Source organism: Mus pahari, chromosome 3 (assembly GCF_900095145.1).
Source record: "Mus pahari chromosome 3, PAHARI_EIJ_v1.1, whole genome shotgun sequence".
NCBI lineage: Eukaryota > Metazoa > Chordata > Mammalia > Rodentia > Muridae > Mus > Mus pahari.
The window spans coordinates 31,644,197-31,665,968 of NC_034592.1; the positions used below are offsets into that span (position 1 = coordinate 31,644,197).

General features: G+C 40.1%; 1 protein-coding gene across 6 annotated transcripts in view; it reads right to left on the reverse strand.

The window, feature by feature from the left end:
• The window catches only part of Gtdc1 (glycosyltransferase like domain containing 1), a 345,861-nt gene that overhangs the window by 54,302 nt on the left and 269,787 nt on the right, over positions 1–21,772 (reverse strand). For all 6 annotated transcript variants that reach the window (XM_029536415.1, XM_029536418.1, XM_029536414.1 and 3 more), the window contains one exon: positions 3,918–4,232. In XM_029536415.1, the coding sequence (XP_029392275.1) occupies positions 3,918–4,232 (315 nt within the window). The remainder of the gene's footprint in view (positions 1–3,917; positions 4,233–21,772) is intronic.

Below are 21,772 nucleotides of genomic sequence, written 5' to 3' on the forward strand. Positions count from 1 at the left end.
AAAAGCCCTTTTGTGCCTCACTCCTTTTGTAACCCTTTGTTACTCCCATGAGGATATGTGTGAGTGCGGTGGAGGGCAGGGGACAGCCCTGTGGGACTGGTTCTCTCCTTCCACATTTTCGTGGGCTTGGGGTTAGAACTCAGGTCCTCAGGCTTCCTCATGCTTTCGGCCTCTGGCCCATCTGACTGGCCCACTCATTTTTAAGAGTGTTTGTGGGGGAACAGGGCCTGGACAAGTGTGAGCTTTTACTATGTTCTACCCGTGTTTTGACTCTCCATCTAGCAGTGTGCCTTTGTGGCCACTATGATATAGAAACCTTTACAGAAAGCTTGGAAGGTGGTGCAATGCTGGACTTTTTGGAAAGAAACAGCTTTAAAAAAACAAGCATTGCCAGAAGCAGCATTTTTCATAGGCCCTTCTCTAAGTCATTTCTATTAGCTGTGTCGTGCTGCAGATGTTTATAACAAAACATTAAGGACTGGGTAGAAAGGAGAAAACAAATTCCTCTGCAGAAACCCCAGAAAGTCTGCTAAAATACCGTCAGTTATTTATCTACTGTCAGCATAGGTTGTACACTACAGTCCTCACAATCTCAGATTCAGAAAGACCAGAGAGGGGCAAAGCTTACATTTAAGGGTCTGTTCTCACACAGACATTTTAACACAGATAAAAAGCCAGAATGTCTCTTCTAGAAAATGCCACTGAATTTTGATACATATTTTACAAAGTAGGCTCAACATCTAGTGGACTCAGTACAGGATGTGTTGGAGGTTTAACACAGTGTTTGAGCCTTTCATGATCCCATCATGGGAGCTACTACAACTGCAGGATTTCACGAGATAGTTCTCGTGATGAGGAGGAGGAAGAGGGAGACAGCACTGCTGCTATTTCCCCTCTCCATCCTCTTCTAGAGAACGGGCATGACCAAGACAAAAATGAACCGACAACAGAGTTTCCATAGCCACTCATGAGTTAAAGTGGCTCAGATGTAGACCAGGGCACAGTGAGCCAAAGCGTGGAGCTGTGAACCAACAGGACTGTAAGAGACCCAGGCAGCCCCACTGATTTCCAGTGAAACCTTTCTTTCCCTGAGAACACAATTCCTAGTGCTAGGTCAGCGATGGGCTTTCCAGCCATACAATTGGAAGTCTAAATGAATGCGTGCTTGAAGCTGGGGAAGAATGCTGAACCAGAGTCTTAATTTTCTAATTCATATTCACCAATTAAAAATAAACTGATTTTTATGAGCAAATTTACATAAATCAGATGATAAAGCACCTACCACTAAAGGGTAGGAGTTCAGCTCCCAACATTTGCATATATTCTCCTAAAGAAAACATAGGCATTTTAGCTTTGCACTGAAGAGTCTTGCTGTGCCGGAACTCTAATGGGCTTAGAACAGTAAATTTTGAAGAAACTGATTGCTACCCCTGTAGCTAGTAAATGTCTGCCTAGACCCAGTGGCATTTGAAAAAAGTGTTTTATCATAAAATTATCCCAGCAGAGTCCATTCTGCAAGATAACATCATCATCATCATCATCAGTACTCCATGCAGGACCCAACAGCTCTGGCACAATATTGCCAGTCATTTATCTGTTGTCAGCACAGGTTACACACTGTAATCCTTGACTGCCTCGGAATTAGAATGTCTTTGATGTCCCCACAAGAGTTTTTTGCCCGAAGGCTTTACCAATGCTCGGCGGCTCAGTGTTTATTCCTCCTAATCTTCCTCTCATCTCCAGGCTAGCAGTGACAGATGGTTATGGGCACACAATAGTATTAAGAGTTTGATATTTTTTTTATGCTGTGCTCTCTGTACAACAAATAGCTATCAGACGCGGGCCAGAGAGCTGACATGGCTCGTGTAGGTAATGGCAAACAAACAGCTCGGGTTGATGCTTTCTGTCATTTCCCCTCCTAACCCTGCTTGTTTTCATTGTATACTCTCAAAGGTAAACTATATTAACCTTATAGACTGTTATTAAAAAGATATATCTATATGAGCATAAAGTGCTTTTCTTTTTTCTTTTTCTTACTCTTTTGATTATGAAAGTAATACTGCTGACATATTGAACAAATATCGCATGTCAACATAAATTTTTAGTGTGTGATAATATCCCCTTCATATAGCTGTGTGTCAGGCGGGAACCCGTGGATGATGCATAGCAGTAAATAACCCAAACAAAATTAGTTCTCTTGTCAGCTTCTACCTTGTATGTCCCCAGGCATCAGTAAAATTGACTGCACGCTAGATTTTCAAAATTAGCCCTAATGTTAGCTATGTGTCTGGCAACCTCCAAGTTTCCAATGTTCTACTATATTACCCGTAAGGATGAATGTGTTACTTTTATATTTTGGCATTTACTCTTGCTGATGTGGCTTTTTTCCCCCTCTTCTCCAAATTAAAAATAATTTAGCTCTAACAATAAGAATGTGCACAAACATCATGCTGCATCTCTTTAAGCAACTAACTTTAGGCAATTAAATTAAATTAAAGCAAAAATATACAAAGGAAGAGAGGGAATTATTCAATTTAATATTGTTAATTTTATTAACATAGCTCTGTCTAATTTTGTGCAAAGTGTTGACTAACATGGTTCTCAGTGTTGTGAGAACCTTGCCTCTATACTGTTGTTTTATACCCACAGCCTCCAAATTATTTAACATTTTTATGAAAATCCAGAACCAAACTCTTAGAACTGACTTTCTTGTAATAACTCTCCATTTAGAGGGAAGCAAAGGTTAATGGACTAGAGGTTTGCAGAAGGCAGCAATGAGGGTGGAACTTTACCTTTGAATAGGCTCATTTCATCCTGACCCACTCTACTTAAAAATCACACAAAAGAATACTGAGCCCTGTGACTCTCTGAGGACAATGTGAGTCTAGAAGGGTGACAGTGAACAAACAAGCCCCAAACTGCATCTCCTCACAACGCTCAGCCCCTAAACTTCAGGTTCATGCATTTAGAATCAAAGGCAGAATCCCGTTAGGTACCAGATGCTGCGGATGAGCTGGGAGAGCTCGAGGAGGAGGTTTAATGTGCTTGGAGGCAAATCCTGGGCAAAGGCGCTTTCCTGCCGGTGTGTGCTTATTACTTCACCTGCAAACAGTTGCTCTCAATCGGACCTAATGATCAGCCCAGCGCTGCGGCAATAAAGAGGCCATAATCTGTAGGGGAAGCAACTCTAATCAGGCCACATGCAGATTAAACTAACTGGGAGGAATAAAAACTAGATTAAAATATTCATGCCTAATACCAGAAGATTATCAGGACATTTTACCTCCTTAAATCCTAATTTATAGAAGCCAGGGCTAGGTTTACGAGTTTATATTTGGTGGGATTATATGCTGCATTGATTTTCCTGTGATGAGAAGACATTCAGCTAGACAATTTTGACTAGCACGATAGAAAAGCATTTGGCAGGAGGGAGACTGCTTCACTTTCAGTAATACACTACAAATAAAATGAAGCTGTCCAGTTGACACTGGTCAAAGCAAGAATAAGGAGTGGAAAGTATTGTTTTAACAGTGATGTGGTTTACTGAAGTCCATATGTAAAGTAATTCGGGATTAACAGGCACTGGGAGGATATAATGGCATATGATTTTTCTACTTTGAAACTTCTTGAATAACATTTGACTTTTAAAAATGTGTCTGGCTGCTATTACTAGTTGAACAAATCATTACAAATGTTATCTATAATTCACATATAAAATCAAAACACAATAGTTAATGTACACTTATGGGCAAAGCTACCTTGGTGCTGAACTGGTATAGTAATACTGCCATGTGAAATCTGTGAATGAAAGAAAATCCAAGCCACCCTTTTCTAAAGCTACACAGACAGCAAGTTAGAGAGGACACCATGAAAACACACTGTGTAAAACTCTGAGAAAGTGGCGTGTCTGGACTTACCACCTGTGCGGCCATGTAATGTGCAGTGGTCTTTGCTGATCTTCAGCTCCACACAGAAGGGTGCTGGGAGCAAGAGGCAGGTTTTCTTTACTCACAGGGAGAGAGCCTGATTTATGGATTGATGGGTTGTCCAGGGTTTCTTGTTCAGCATCAAGGTCAGGGTGTTCATCAGACTTTGATTCGCAATTCTCCAGTAACTTCTTAGAAACCCTCTGCTCTGGCTGGGGATGAAGCGTCACAGACAGAGCTGCAGCATCATTTTCAATAAGGCTGAGCACCCTCCTTAAGTGGGCTATTTTGTGCTTGGGCATGAATCTGTTACAAAAAGGGAACGCAATATGCTTTTAGTGAAAAAAAAAAAAAGTAAAATTAGTCCCTTACCTTCCTATAAGGACACAGTCATGCCATACAAAACTGAGAAAAAAATGAAGATGTTATGACAAAAGTTCTCAGGAAAAGTGCAACAAGTATTAGTCACCAAGAGAAAGCTCAAAGGTCTAAAGTTGGTTACAACGTTCTTTAATAGTCTCTGAAGAGTTTTTGTGGCTACAAATGGTGTGGAAGATACTGTAGAGCACACAGCCATGATGTAATTTATCGTCTCTCACTCATTTGTCTTTCTGGATTCCCATTCTGTCTTGCAGTTATGCCAAGGCCTAAAACAATTCTCATCATTCATTCACAATCTTCCTTGGTTAACTCTTGCCATTTCTGTTCATGGGCTATTTTGTGTTCCTGGGAACCTATACATATTCTCTATTAAGTTCACATGGCTGATGCTTCCTGAAGCACATCTTACTCTCTGTAATTTTCATATTTATGTTTTCCTATAGTGCTTTGTCAAACAGCTAAATATGGTACCAGTTTGAAAGAACCCAAATTTTAAAAATCTTTTAAAAAATTCTAATATGCCCTAAAATCAACAAGCCACCTATACCATTCCAAGATCTAACCTTAAGGAGGTATCCATTTATAGTGAGCAAATCAAGAGTGCTAAGAGTGGGAGAGAGGTGAATGAGCAGCTAGGCTCTGCTAGCAACACTTTCTACGCTGGAATAGACACTATAACTTCTGAAACTGGAAATAAAAGAGTATCCCTGACTTGCAGATCACTAAAGCTTAAAGACGGCTTTATGGGCAGATTTTACAAGGCAGGCAAGTGCTGTTTTAGGAGGGCAATAGAAAAGGATGCACAGGAAGAGGGCTTCATTTTGGAGTAGTACACAACCCAGAGTCCAGGAAGCAGGTCTGGAGGAGCTGGCTGGGCTAGGTGTCTGAACTCTCAGAATGCTGTAAGCTCATCCAGAGACTAGACCTTTTCCTAAACTGCAGTCAGTGAATAAATAATGAATACAGGCACTTAAGGGGCAGGTGGGGAAGAAAACTGGAAGCAGAGTAAGCTACAGTTACAGGTGGAGAAAGTGATTTGAAAGAGTGTTGCCACACTGCAGAGATGACTCAAAAGCCTTCCTCCACAGAACACATAACAGAAGCACAGGCCCTTCAGAAGGCCTTGGAGCAGGGCAGCCCAGCACCTCAGCCTGTTCCATGGTGAGGGCTGCATATGCTCACAGAGCCTCTGTTAGTGGAATAGGCAGAAACTCTGAGAAGTAAGGGTTCATGAGTGACACATAGAAGGATAGATGAGGAAGGCACAGGAACTCTGGGCTATTCTGGGAAAAAAAGCAGGATTCTGAAGACAGGAAAGTCTTGTGAAAATTGTAACACATGTGATGAATGGCAGGATTTACTGGGAAGCTGGTAGATTGTAAAAGATAATAAATGGCTTTCTTGCAAAGGTGAAGGAAAGAGGAAACAGAAAACTAAAACAGTAAATCAAAACTGATTTAGATATCAAGTGTGGAATCTGAAGACTTACTTCATGAAGCTGTTAGTTCAGGTCCCTTATTTCTAGCAAGGTGAATAAAGGTTGTGATGGAAATAAAAAACATACATATGTGTGTATACATGCCTCCTTTGTGGGGGCTGGGGCTGGGGAGTAGAGGGATAGGCAGGAAGTACATACAGTAAAAGGTATTCAAACACAAACAAAAGCCAGGTGCACTGAGGAGTGAGGGCAGAGAGAGTTAACTAGGCCTAAAGCCAGGCCTGCAGAGCAACATTAGAAAGCACAGGGAGTGTATGGGAACTGAACAGCATATATATACTGCACACCACCGAGAGTCTACAACCAAAAGGTGTCTTTAGGGACTCCTAGGCTTGCTTGATGAAGCTGCAGATCTAATCTGAGTCCAAACAGTTAGAGAGATCTCAACAGTACATGGGATGCCTGCCTTCCCTAGCGCTAAACAGATGACAGCGCTCAGAGAGAAACTACAAAGAATTGTACCAATTCTCTACATTCCCCAATAAAATAATAAGATGGTCTTTGATTTAAAGTGGGAAAAAGCCTGTGCATTTACAGATTGTAATGCCATGTCATAGGCACTGAAGCTTTAAAGGAACAAATGAACATTCTTCCTAAACAAAATCATAATATGAAGGGCATCTTAAGTTCTCACTGAGAACCACAATGGATAGGGATATATGTGTGTGTGTGTGTGTGTGTGTGTGTGTGTGTGTGTGTGAGAGAGAGAGAGAGAGAGAGAGAGAGAGAGAGAGAGAGAGAGAGAGAGAGNGAGAGAGAGAGAGAGAGAGAGAGAGAGAGAGAGAGAGAGAGAGAGAGAGAGAGAAATCTTTAACTTCCTGGAGAGAAGGGCAGATAGTAAGAGAAGGAGCCTCCCACCTCAGAGGCATCTGGAAAACAGCAGTCGAGTTGTTTATGCAGATAAAGAATGCCAGCAAAAGGAAAAAGGATTCCATCCCAACAAAATCATAAACAGTGCACAAAGGAGTCACAATTACAAATAAATAGATGGGTACTGAAACAGTATCTTCACCTTTAGAAAAGAGTATCATGACCCATCTTAGTCTATTAAAATCTATTTATACTGTCTAGAATTCGAGGGAAACTGCATTTTAAAGAAGATAGGAGACTGGCTCAAGGGCTGTAAACGATAAGAGTTGATAACTGACTAGGAATTTTGTCATGGGCAGGTTCTAGGCCTGATTGTACTCCACATCCTTACCAAAGCATTCTCAGGAAGATCAGCCTCCCCTGTTAACGTAGCCACTGTCTTGATAGGTGGTAGTGAATAAGGACATAGGAAGATGCTGCATATAATCAGGATAGTAACTCCAAGGGCTTACAAATCCCATTCCATGAACCCATGAAAACAGAATCAATCTTGAAATCAGGATGGACATAAGGAAAACGTCACTAGAAACATATGAACTAGCTCAGATGAGCAAGTGCTGACTTGGCCCAGTAAACAGCACATTGGGTTCGCATCTTCTGGCAGAGGTTGGAAGAACCTGAGGCTCAGTGAATGCTGACTTCACTGGGATCCCTGACAACTGTATATGTTTGAAAATTAGATAGTTCTTAGAAGAGCAATAATAATGATTAAGGCAATGGAAGAGTTGATTTATGAGGACAGATTAAAGGAGCTAAATATGAATGGCCTGGTGAAGTGACAACTAGACGGATACATAATAGGCGTCTCTAAGGAGAAAGAATAATTATTTAGCCTGGTACAAGGGGGTATAACTAGGAATAATGAGATGAAATTAAGAATGGGAAAATTTAAGCTGAATTTCAAGAAAAACTCCCTGACGGTATAATTTATTAGCTCATAGAAAATATTCCCCATGGAATGCTAGAGCTAGAGAAACTTAATAATTTAGCTGGACAAAATACCAATAAATAACATAGATAACAATCCAGTACCTAGAAGAAGGTGGCTATAGCAATTTTTTCCTTATTTATACATCTTTTCACATTTTTCTTTAACAGTCTATTTATTATAGTGATTGTCACCCAAAGAAGTATTTAGGTAATTACTTGGATTTAACAGGGCACCTCCTTTAGTTAGGGTAAGTTAAAAACACTATTCTCATACACTCTGTAGCAAAAGAGATAGCTGAAAATAAAACACATTTTTAACTACTTAATTTCAATAAAGCTGGTTTTTAGGTAGGCTGGACAAATGCATTAATCTGAAAATAAAACAATATTATTCACCATCCTGTACAAAGTGAATCTCTGTGCCTTGGAGCTCATATTTTCATAGACATGTTTATGTAAACAATTTACTGCCATAACAGAAATTAAAAAATGACAGCCTTTCTGCCTTTCGGAACACAGTTCTGTGGTCAATTACTTCTCATCAATACCGAGTTCAAACAGGCATAATACTAACAAGCAGTTTGCTTAACAATAGTCATCACTCTAATTAACCCACCCAGAATATTCTTAACCAGACACTATTTATAATCTGCAGTTAAGAGACACCTGCAATAAACTGATCTCATGCTTTTTAAAAAATCCCTTAGAGATGGACTAACATGGAAATGGACAGCATATCCTGGAACTAACCTACAGACACTCTGCAAATTTTTAAAAAATCCCTTAGAGATGGACTAACATGGAAATGGACAGCATATCCTGGAACTAACCTACAGACACTCTGCAAACAGGCTCAAGTCTCAACCCTTCCTTCTTTACCTCAGCTCCAACTCCTACGGAGCTGCTAATGAGGCAGAGAAGAAGGTTGTGAAATAAGAAGAGAAAGCAAACAGAAGCAAGCCCAAGCTGCCTTTCGGGGCATGGCTCAGGGGTCTCCCAGAAGCTGGTCAGAAGCTGCAGGGTTATGATTCAGCACACCCGCTCCGCTCCCACACTTCCAATCTCTTACTTGCCAGAGGACTCTTCCCTTCTTTCTTCCCAACCCATGGCCAATCCGTGAAAGAGAGTTCCTTCTTGCAGTTCCTCTTTTCAAAACCTAATCTTTCCCATCTCTGTCCTAGGGTCTCCAAAGACATTGTCACAAAATCCCAGTACCATATCATACAGTGTAAAGACAAGCTTAGGCAAGAGTTTCCTAGGTCTCTCCCACCCTTTGCAATTCCACACACATAAGCCTACAACTGAACCTTAAGTCGGTCAGGAGAACCAACAGATTGTAAATACGTTTGACTGATGATGAGAAGGATACTAAGTGAAAGCAATCCTCCTCACCATCTCAGGTAATTTCCACTAAAGGACAGTGACCAGAGACGGAGTCAAGAGGAAGGAGGCACACTTCAGAGCAAGGAGAGGCAGCCCTGTGCACAAGGTGCATAAAATGCCTGAGGAAATGTTTCGGCTGAACCATATTCATGGGAGATGCACTACTCAGAGACTGTAAGAAAAATACTTACCACAGTAATTTCCACCTATAGTTTTATAGACAAACAAGTAAACCCATTTCTATGAATTGTAGTCCAAAACAAAGATGATCTATAGTCTTGTATCATCAAAGAGACAGGGAAGACAACAGGCAGTTTCACAAATGATGCAAAATATTAGGTGGTGAGGAGGATAAGCAGTGCAAATGATCACTGTCCACACATCTGAGTCAGAGAAGAGAAATGGTAATGTGGAGCTGCACAGTGCTGGCTCTGTGGGGTCCAAAGGAGCGATGTCTAGATCCATCTCAGGGATGGGATGGAAGGACCAGTACAGCTCACCACTTTGCACTTAAGTCTGGAGCCTTCACAGAATTTGTTTTATGCAACATCAATTCTGTGGGATATCCAAAAATGTTTCTTAAGAAAACAAGATTAGGAAATGCGGGTTACACAACATTCATTCAGTGAAAGGCTTTTACAGTTGCACACTACCAAATACTATGCAAATGTCTATTTATCCTATCATTTGAATACCTCATATCTCATAATATATAAAAACTCTCCCAAACTTAGCACTCTATGAAACAAGAAACCTCGCTAATGTGACATCTTCAGAACTGATAGTTACCCCGGGAAACTCTAGGAAATGCTACTAGAGGCCTGAAGAGCCATGGGTGAAAAGCATGGGGCAGGTAGATGGGTATAGCTGTTCTATACTAGTGATGGGGGGATGGGAGGGATGGCAAGAGGCATGCCCTTGGGAAAATGATGACTTCAAAGGAGAAACTCTACATGGGTCTGTGTTAGTAGACAATGTTAGTAGGGAATATGAGAGAAAGCATAAGACTCATGCAAAGGTGACAGAAGAAGACAGGGTTCAGAAAATACATAACACAAAAAAAATCAAGCACGTTCATGTAAGTGATTTCTGTGGATTCTTGAATTGAAACCAACTTAGGGAGAAAGTATAGAGGAATAATAGATAAGTAACTTTTAAAACTAACCAGTAAGACATAAACAGACCATACAGTAATCTTTTTTTTCTTTTTTCTTTTTTTTGTAAATTACCTTTGGCTAATTACCTTTGGGTAATTTACAAAAAACTAAACTAAACCAAACCAGCCCCCCCCCCCCCAAACCAACAACAAAACAAAAAACCTATTCACTGTTGCCCAACAATGTGTTAGAAATTAATTACGAATTAACATTTTTAGAATTTACTCACATAAGCAAATAGCACAGATAATTAAAAGATCATGCTCACCCACATGTCTCCAATACATCAATTATATGGTAAGCAGATTTATATACTTTCTAATGTATCTATAAAGTATAAAAGCAAACCTCTTGACACAGAATTTGATTGTATACACATTCTCTCTTTACCTCCTGCAATGCTATCTTTACTAAATAGAAGAATCACAAGCAAAAAGAAATGCATGCTGATTATAACTGTATGTTTATAGGCCACAGCATTAAGGAGAGTCCTATTCTTGGTTGATTGGTTGGCTGGGGTATGGAGGCATGCTCTATTTCACTGGTGATGACTAAGGGCAAATATTAGTAAAATAGGTGGCACATATCCATGAAAGTTGTTTGAACAGACTCTAGTCACAGATGAGCCAGTCATAATCTTACACACCCATCACAAGTGCTTTGAAGAATGAGACACCAAATAGCACTACGATGGCTGAGCCTGCTTTTTCTTGTTTGTTTGTTTGTTTGTTTTAATAGATAATATTTGGTATCAGAGTCACCATTTGTCTTCTGTGGTGTAAACATTCAAAGGTGACATGAAATACTGACAGCAATCTTGAGAGGACAGGACAGGACAGATTTGTAATAAGAAACAATCATCCACAGAAATTAGTTTCAGTTAAAATTAACAAGAAGATATCATCCAACTATGCATAGGCCCAAGAAATGCATGTTGAAACTGAAATAGGATTTGTGACCACCAGACAGGCCTCATTAGCTGTGTCTGGTGCTAGAGAGGAGACAAACTTAGTAAAGACAGAGAAAGAGACTATGGCCTCGGGCCCCCCCCCCCCCACTGTGAAGGCTGGTTTCCTGATTCCTCCCCTTTAAATGGCTCCAATATAAGGCTGTCCTAAGGAAAGAATGGTTCTGTTCCTATGAGCCTATTCCTACTTGTTTTTATTTTCCACCCTGATTTGTAAGAGTAATTTCTACAAATCTCCACTTCGGGGGTAACTTCTCTTTCACCATTTGTTTATACGGACTCTCTTAGAGCGCTGTATATGACTAGTGTTATTTATCTTAAATGGGTATGTCTCCAATTCCCATTCTCTCTTAGTTTCAAAGTGTTTTCGATTATATACTTTGCTAATTTAACTGCTTACTTGTATAAGCAATTCACTTACCCAATTTTATAAAACTCCTTTAGGAAGGATCTAGTCTTCACACAGAAATTCAAAGTCCTTATGAATGTCTGACAATATGAAATCTACCTTGCATCTTTGCCAACATGAATGACTTCTTATTTCTACTGCCCTGACAAAGAAGCTCTCTACAGTAACTAAATTCTGGCTTATACAAGGTTTCCTCGAGTAATTCAATAGTTAGGAAAATCCCTAGGTAAACTTCCCAGGATAGAATTTCCTCTCTCAGTGGAAGTAGACTTTCTTAAGTTATACTTCTTTTTCCTTCTTTTCCCCTAGGCGCCTACTGGCACTATGGGCCTTTGTGTAGTCTTCTGGTCACTTTGCTGGTCACATTAGCACATTATCTAATGCTGGGATTATTCCTAAGGTCATCTTGGATATAACTGCATTCCTTAATCAATTGGCAAATAAGTCGCTACATTTAATAATCAAAGAGATTTATTCAACAGATAGTTAAGCTTCTATGTGCAAGGGGTTACCAATATCATCATCTTTGTTGTTCTTTGTCTTTTTTTGCTTTCCCCAGTGGTAGGGATTAATTCCAGGACTTTGTACTAGACAAATGCTCAATCACTGAGTTATATCTGTAGCCCACCACAAAATTTTAAAACTAAACTGTGTTTTCTGAAACCATCAATCAACGCTTCACAAACTGCATAATTTACTCAGAGACTCTTTTCATAGCTCAGAACTTCTACTTATCCATCTTGCTTAATGATGGTTAAGTACTATGGTCTGAATGTGAAATATCCCCTCCAGTGTGTTCATGTTCTGAATGCTTGTTCCCCAGTGTAAAGCAAGACTGCAGACTGCGGAACTTTTAGAAGGCTAGCAGATGGAAGTACGAGGATAAGTCTGTGGTGTTATACCCACCACACATTGAGATCCAGTCTTTTCTGTTTCCCAGTCCCTGCAATGGAATAGCTGCTATCACTGCCCCACCTTGGATTGAAGCATTCCTCTATTGGCTCTTTCTCCAGTGAACTTTGCCACAGTGGTTTAAAATCTCCATGAGCCAAAACAATTCTCTGTTGTTTTTTTTTTTTTTTTTAAAAGTTGTCTCTGTGGTGTGTTTGGCCACAGCAATGCAGAAATCACTAATGTAGCACAAAAACATTCTCCAATGTGCATTTGAAGTAGTTTCTTCCAAACTAAAGGAATGGGCTATTTTACATTCATATGATTGACTTGCTTTATAAGTATTTACTTTTCAGCAAGTAATTATTCTCCCTACTCCTGGAATCCCTTGTCTCATTAAGAATTAATAAAACATGGACACTTGGAAGGAGGTCTGGAAGTGGCCTTCACTCATATACCAGGATTCTTTTTCTCCCTCTTGGGAGGAGACATTATTTAGAGGTTTAAAAAATGGTGGGAAAAATGTGCTGGAGTTAAAGAGAGAAACACTTCCCTCTTTCTAAACAAATTTAGGCAGGGTTTCCAATTGGACCACTTCCTTTGGTGTATGACTAGATTTTTTTAAGACTATAATTTCAGTATTTCTCTCTTCCTTTTCCTTCCTCCAAACCCTTCCATTTGCCCCTTCCCCACTCTCCTTTAAATTCATGGCTTCTTTTTAGCTAATTGTTATTGCTTACACTGTGGTGGTTTGAATAAGAATGGCTCCCATTGGCTGATATATTTAAATACTTAGACACTAGGGAGTGACACTGTTTGAAAAGGATTAGATGTGGCCTTGTTGGAGGAAGGGTGTCACTGGGATGTCTCTGAGGTTTCTGAAGCCCATGCCAGGTATAATCTCTTTCTCTCTCTGTGCCTTCTGCCCTTGGATTGGATTAGTTCTTTACTCCTAGTGCTGTGTGTTCCTGTGTGCCACCATGATCCCTGTCATGATGGTAACAAACTGTAAGCCTCTGAAACTAGAAGCAAGTTCCCAGTTAAATGTTTTATTTTCTAGGAGTTGCAGCAGTCAAGGTGTCTCCTCAGAGCAACTGAATGATGACTAAGACATATATATATTTATAAGTACAGCATGTTTAGTTCATAAAATGTTACTTTATGTTTTCAGGCATTTCTGTTTGCCCCTGGATAATTAATAGTGCTCTTCCCTGGGGAAGACCATCTCTCCTGCTCCCAGCTTTCCTCCATTGATTATAGTTATTTGGGGTTCTCCTTGTCCACTTGGCATGTAAATTAGTGGTATGCTATGATTTTTATTAGATAGTGTGGTGGGAAAAAAAAACAAAAAACAAAAAAACCAAAACAGGTACAATGCTATTATACTGAAACTTCCTGAAAAGGAAACCAGGAAAATAACAGAGTGGGAGGTGCTGTATCCAGGCTGACAGTGACAACAAGAGAACACTATCAAAGTAAGCTGAAAGTCAGAGTTGGGAGAACATGGGAAAGTATCTTAGACATATGTTTGCTCTTCTGACCTACCCCTGAGAATGAGGCAAGCTGAAGACATTTCAAAGAAGTAGAATTCAAACTTCTCATCAAGGTTACTGATAATCAGCGAAGCAGTATGAAGAATAACACAGGGCTCTAGGCACATTATCTGGTTTCACATTCAGGGCTCTACTACATTTAGGCTGTCTTGAGAAGTCTTTTCATTGGGTACCAATTAACTTGTTTGTAGTAGGAAAATGATAACACGATGTTGTAGAATTATGCTTTCATACTGGTTAGCGCATGCCAAGAACGCAGTCAACTTTCACTATAAAAAATGATGCCAATGGTGAGAAGCTCATGATAGTATTTCCTTGTTACTAGAGGGGTTCTGAACATTCTGAGCACTCCTGCACAGGGATATATTCATGCTTTCTTTAAAATTTCTTTCACATTATACTTTAGGCACCCACTTAAGACAAGCCGTTAAATATGCTATCTTCATTTGTAAAAGAGTTAAAGATTTGTGTCCATGCCTTAAGGGCACATAAACTACTACATATATATATATTTTTTTTTTTTCCTTCATGTCTCTTTCATATAGTATTCTTTCATATATTATTCTTTTTTGCTTCCCACTTTCTCTCCACTTTTCTTTCACTACCTCTTTTCCCTTTAAACTCCATACAACTAGAAAAACAAAATCAGAAAATGTAAAGCACCACTCCCATCTCAGGCATGAACATGTAGCATCAGCGTTTCACCCCTCTCTCTCTCTCTTATTGAATGTTATAATGCTAGGTGCTGGCTTACGCACATTCTGAGTTTATTACAGCTTATATATAAGCTACAGAATCCAGCCTTATTCAGAATTAATATTATAGGACAGTGTTGTTAATTTTACATTTGAAATAAAAGTATGTAAAGTAAATATGCAAAAAGATAATAGTTGATTAGAAACATCCGCTGTGCAGGGATTGTATGCCATTTGTACAATACAATCAAGGTTAAGAATGGTCTGAAAAACCAGCAGAAACGGAGTAAAAAAAAAGATTTAGAGAAAAAAAAAAAAAAAACCATCCACCACTCAACCAAAATTATGAGTGCTAGATGGCGGGCCAAATGGCCAGCCGCCCACATGGCAGTCAGCTTGAGAGCTGCTCCCGTGGAGAAGGAGAGGGGTGGAGCTGCAGCAGAAGCCACATCTGCAGAGGGCCTGGCTCCAGCAATGCACAGGAGGATGCACAGCCCTGCTCTCATCAAGGTCAGAAGTTTGCCAGGTACAAAAGTGAGGGTGGCCTGTTGCTATGGTTTGGGTTTTGTTTGTTTTTTTAAAAGGGTGGTGCTACTGAGAGGTGGAGCTTGGAGATTCTGGTTTTAGCGGATGGTATTAGGGGGAAGGGCTTCAGGTAATCTGGGACCTGCCAAGGAAAGTAGCTTTGATGAGATCCCTTGGTAACTGTGGCAAAGAATTACTAATCTAGAAGGCTGTCCCTCTCTCTGATCTGGTTCAAGAGAAGACTGCTTTTTCACATATTTCCACCACATGTGACACCATCTGCCATAAGGAGCAAAAGCCAATCCAATGGGGATTTCTGATCTTGCACTGTGAACTTCGTAAACTGAAAGCAACATAAACCTTTTCTTTGCATATGCTGGCTACCTCAGGTATTTGATTGTAGTAAGCAAAGTTAACTAACAGAACTTTAGCCAAGGAAAAGCACAAAGCACATATGCGGATAGCCGACATGACAGACATGATAAGCCAGCGAGAGCACTAACTGGATGGGGGACAGGCAGGAAAGGTGGAAGACGGGGCCAGGCAGATCACAAGGGGAGGCTTTGTCCTTAATAATCCAAGTGAAGGCGCTAAAAGCTCTTTGGGGAGTTTTGGGACAGCAGGGTCTGTATAAACACTCTGACAGTGATGTGAAGAATGGTTTAGTATAAATGCGGCAGAGCCAACAATAACATATAACCTCTCTCTGTTGTCTGAATCCCCCCAAAATAGTGGGTGAAGGAAGAGACTCTTATTACAAAGTGGAAAAGGGGGGCGATGCCAATAGAACAACATGCCCATGGAAGTTCCAAAGCTGGAATGCAAATGGAGGTATGCTTCCAGAACGGAGACGAGACAGAACACACCACTCAGCACAATGAGTAGACATGGGTCAGTGTTACCCAAAAAGCTGTTCATGGCGCTGCGGAAGCTCTGAGAGGATCAAGCACTCTCTGTCTATTCTAGGGGTCCATGGCAGAGCAAGACAGAACCACACTAGACATAACTTTGTGGAAGGTAATGCCGAAGCTTCTGATTTCCTCTCCCAGACTCTCCCATCAACTACTGATCTCCGTCAGCTTCCCCATCAAAGGCATAAAGGATCTCTAACTAGAGGGACAGGAGCAGAGACCAAGCAAGGACTGTGGCAAGGGTGAGCTAAGGAAAAGGAAAACAAGCCCGTTCACCTGTGGCTTTCTAGGAACCCTTCCCCATTTTATTCCCGGACAGTGTGAGATGTGCTTCCAGGAGACTGTCCAAGGTTTTCTCTGGAAACTAACTGGAGTAATCTAGAGAAACTGGGAGTGGTGAATCACAAAACAAGTTGATCTGTTTCACTGAAAAGAATGGTCACCAGTGAACAAATTCTGGCCCAAAAGAACTAATGGCCTTCTGAGGTCTTGTTCTAAAATAAAATGACATTAGGAAATCATTCTTCAAAAAAGATTTCCTTTTCTGTGTACATATGTGCATTTGGGTGAATGGCTGCCGATGTCAGAAGAGTGTCTCAGATCCCTTGGGGCTGGAGGGAGGAGAGTTGCCTGAGAAGCACGCAGGGACCTGAACTCTGGTCTCTGGAAGAACAAGAAGTGCTCCTAACCAGGAAACCATCTCTGCAGCCCCTGAGGAGACATTTTAGCAGGAATAATAAACTGGGCAAAGAAAAAAAGATTAATATAACTTAAAGAATAAAAACCTGCTACAATGTAGAAAACAAGGAAACAGGAAATTCTATAGTAAGTTTCACAATATTAGCATTTTGCAGACATGGGAGGAAAACCAAAATCTAATAGGAAAGGATATCTAAAAACAAAACAAAGCTAATACCTAAAAAATATTATAGAGGATAGTGAGGTAGTTCAGTGGCTAAAGTGCTGGTTAAGCAAATGGCAGGAGAGAAGTTTGGATCCTAAGAAAGTCATGTAAGTACTGATTGGACTTGTAGCCCATCTGTAATTCTAGCCAGCTGAGGTAGAGAAAGGATACCCAGAACAGGCTGTGCAACAAGACCAGCCACATCGTTGAGCTCTGAGTTTGACCACAGACCCTGCTGCAATGAGTAAGAAGGAAGAACAATTGAGGACTTTTGGTCTCTATGTGGCTGTGGATATGAGGTAGCCACAAACAGGCAAAGCAATGGAAACCACTCGCCCACAGATGCATACACAGGCAAACATACAGACACACACTATGAGCACATGAGAAATTGAAACAATAAAAATATTAACTAAGGAAAAAAATAGAGTTGAAGGAACTGAATGAGAAAAACATTGTGGAGGCAATGAAGAACAGTTATGACAAAGAATTCTGTACTGATGAAATGGAGAACCCAACTAAAGAAAGAAAAAGAAAATTTAATCCAAGTATAATCACTCAGAAATTTTAAAGCACTCGGGTGTCTTCCTGTACCCTTCTAGTGAGGTGCAATGCGTATCTGTATTCCTAACATTTGACAGGCTGAACTAGGGCCAGGCTGGGCTGATAGAACAAAACACAGAAAACCAAATCACCCAGGAGAAATACATGAAGAGCTAAAGAGACAATTCCAATGGTAAGAAACTGTGATATAATGCATATATTTTTTAAAAAACAAGCCTTTCAAACTGTAATGAACAAACAATGTTACCAGTGCTGAGTGCTGAGGAGCCCAAGCTATGAGGGCCAGAAGTAAGAATATTAGAATCTATTCTGAAATGTCTCTTGTTCTTTCTGACCCTGTAATCTAAATATATGTCTTATTTTGAGAATTATTTATTCATTTTAGTAATTTTTGGACATTTCATGCAATGATTTGAGTGCTAAAATTTCTATTCTCTACTTTTTGATCTCTTATTTGATTTGTGTTGGATTATTATATTTCTGAATCTAAATCTCTCTTTTCTACTTTGAATCTCTTCTTTCATGAAGAACATGTGAGTTAACACTCAGCCACTTCTCACACTGCCTGGGAACAACTAAAGACATACAAAAGAAGAGCAAGCAAGGAGAACTGACTCCAAGCTTGACCCTCTGAGCAAATACACACTAGCATTTGCAGTTCTAAGATGTTCATGTTTTGTGCATCCGGCATGTTTCACAGACGAATATTCATCCACATGCAAATATTTGCTCTTAGAATAACAAAATTACAATAGTGTATCACCTACAAGATATACCAGTGCAAAGACGGCACAAAGTTTGTAAGAAGTGGGTAAGAAGCCAATATGTGATCTAATGTAAGGCCCACCCCACAAGATGGAACCCATACCTGACACTGCTTTGGTGACCAAGAACCACAGGTTAGAGTTCAGGGACTGAGGGTAAAACCAGATACCACTGTTCTATTAGAGGAACGCAATGATAAAATACCTCCTAATGCCATTCTGTTATACTCATAGATGAGTGTCTTACTCCGCCATCATCAGAGATGCTTCCTCTTGCAGTACATACGAACAATAATACAGAGAACCAACCACAACCAGGTATGCTGTGCTGTGCGCGCTTGCGTGCACCCCCCCCCCCCACGTGCATGCTCACACAGAGACAATGAAACACTCAGTATAAAGTCGGATGTGCTCATCAAATCCCTCCCCTCAGGGCTCAGGGAACCCCTGGGAGGAGGAGATGGAAAAGGTCTAAGAGCTGGAGGAGATGGAGGACATCAAGGTCTTCTAAATACGACAGGACATATGAACTCACAGAGACTGTTGCAGTATACACAGGATCTGCACAAGTCTGCACTAGATGGGGCCCTAAAGTTGAAAGGGGAAGTGGAGACAAGTCTCCATCCCCAATCCAGCACTAACTCCAGTTGATAAGTAGCTGCAAATGAAAATGGGAGTCTCGCTGGGGAAGCAAACTACTCTTAATGTAGACTGCACGGCCTGCTGTAGATGACCAACAGAAAACAAAATCAGTGTCGCCTTTGGAAGTTTTTGTCCCATAATGTCATATAAGAGCTCTCTCTCTCTCTCTCTCTCTCTCTCTCTCTCTCTCTCTCTCTCTCTCTGGCTTGCTTTTAAAATATCCTTTTGTTTTTAACCTCCTGCCCCCAATTCAGGTTTTAGTGTAGATATTATTTTATGGCTTCTAGTTTAGTGTTTTTATGGTATTCCTTAATGTGCAAATGAGAGGGTTTCTACATCAGTATCTGTTTCATGTGCCTTTTCATGGGCTCTTCTCCTTTTTTATTTGTTTTGTCCTATTCTGATGTGCTTGTCTTTGCTTATCTCACTATATTATATTTCCGTATTATCCCAAAGATGCCTCTTGTCTTCTAATGGGAGACAGAAAAATGTGAATATGGATGGGGGGCGGGTGAAGACAGGGAGGAACAGGGAGTAGTGGAGGGAAAGGAGGCCATAATCATGATATACAACAACAGACAAAAAAAAAAAAAAAAAAAAAAAAAAAAAAAAAGGAAGGAAAACCAGACATTTCAGCATTATGCGCCTGCCTTACCTCTTTTCAAGCTTATACTACTGACTTATATGGTTGTTGTTGTTGCTATCATTATTATTATTATTATCGTTGTGTGTAGTGGTAAAACGGAGAGTTGGCTGTCGGGGTATGGACATGAAAGTCAGAAGACAACCCTGTGGAATCAACCCTCTCCTTCCACCATGTGGGCGGCGTGAAGGGGTGAGCCTTTGCCCACAGAATCATTGTGCTAGTCCAACCTTTTAAATAAATAAAGTGCTGATTGCTTACAGTTCATGCAATGTACATCTTCAAGGATGTGAAAATTATGCTGAAGTGCAACATAATTTGCAGAAGAAATTTTACTCCTTACTTTGAAATATCATGACTTTGAAGAGTGAGTTTATAAATTCAGCAAATGCCCTCATGAGAGACTTAGATCCATTTACTGTTTTCCTTAATTATTATACTGTATCATAGGCACAGAAATGTATAAATGCATCTTTAAATACTTCAGTATTTAAGTATAACTTGAAATGATTTATCTTTAGTACATAACATATTAGAAAAAGTCACTAAATGGAATATAGCAACTCAAGGAATTCTCATACAAACTTAAGTAATCATTTCCTAACTTAGCTATACTGAAAGCTTGTGTTTTATGAACTATGTTAAAGTATAGTATCACCTAAATTGCCAATGTCTCATTTACATACAGTTGATACTTCGATCATGTATAGTAGGACATAACAGAGTCCTAAGAGTGTCAAAAGCCATATTATTTTAGAACTGAAAGTTAGTTTGGGAGTACAGCGAGTGGCCAGATGGCCCTGCAGTAAACTGCTGAAAGCCATTTAAAAGCAATCCACGTGGAGATGTATTCCAACAGAGAGCTATAGGCAACAAGCCAGCAAGATACCAAAGGACTGTGACAATATCTTTGTCGGCCATAAATAACATTTTAATTTTATAGAACTCAAGTTAAAACAAATCTCGTCTTTTTTTTTTTTCTTTTTCTTTTTTCCTTCTCAGTAGTAAATACATGAGGGAAATCAAGTGTGTTACTTCACAGGACTCTGGCCATGGTAGGTGCTCAGGGGACAGCTGCAGAGTGAATGAGTTAGAAAGGCTATGCACACACTCCTCTATGCTCAGCTCTGTCCTGATCGCTTCTTTATACTGATGTGCAGTGTGGAAAGTTTAGTGGCACTTTATTTAGGTGGTTTATATATTTGAAGTAGAAAGAGGTGAAGCTGGTTTAAGGGTAATGTCTTGATAGATGTATATAAAAGTACAAATGGCACAGCTATTATGCAAGCTCAGTTCTTTATTCCTGATATGCAATGTAAATGATATACAGAATAAAGATTCATTAAAGAGTGACTGCCGTGCCAAGAATAAAGAGAATGAAGACTTGCTATGCAGTATTATCAGATATATTGAATTTGTTGTCATTAAGATCAACAAAATACTACTTTGAAGGACTGCCCACTGTGACATGGAAAAAGCTTTGTAACACAGAACACTCTTCTGACATATTGTACTGAAATAGGGTTATACCTCTAGAAGAAATGAATATCCATTTATTGATGGCTAAGTCCACAATTGAAAAAGGCACTACACAGACCAGAAAACATGCATAGGTTCAAATTTACAGTACAAAAATAACATGTTGAGAACTTTTCCCATTATCTTAGCATTGTAGCTTGGGTCCTAGTGAGGGGATAGGCACGGCTCTTCGAGACTTGCTGATGGTGAACATACCGGCCCCATCATTCTGTACCAGCCCAAATGGGAAAGGGGTGAAGACTGGAGAGGAGGACATTTGCAGGAGATCTACCCCATGAATAGGGACCAGTCAAGCAGCCTGGCATTGATTGCCCCAGCAGGATAACTGCCACACTGCCCAAAATTAACAGTCTGGATGCTTCTACTCCAGCAGCCGAGTACAGCGGATCTCCTTGTAGCTTGCAGTGGTTATCATGAGATCAGCATTATAAAGAGGGCATCAATAGATGTTTGCTAAAACCAGGACAAACAGATCAGCCATGAAGCCCCCTATTTATACTATGTGGAAGGCAAAAGATACTTGATTTTTTTCCTTTGTCCTTTTCTCCTATAGACTTGTTTGAGGAGCATCAGGATCGATTAATTAAAAGAACAGTATTCAAGAATACCACCTTCTGAGT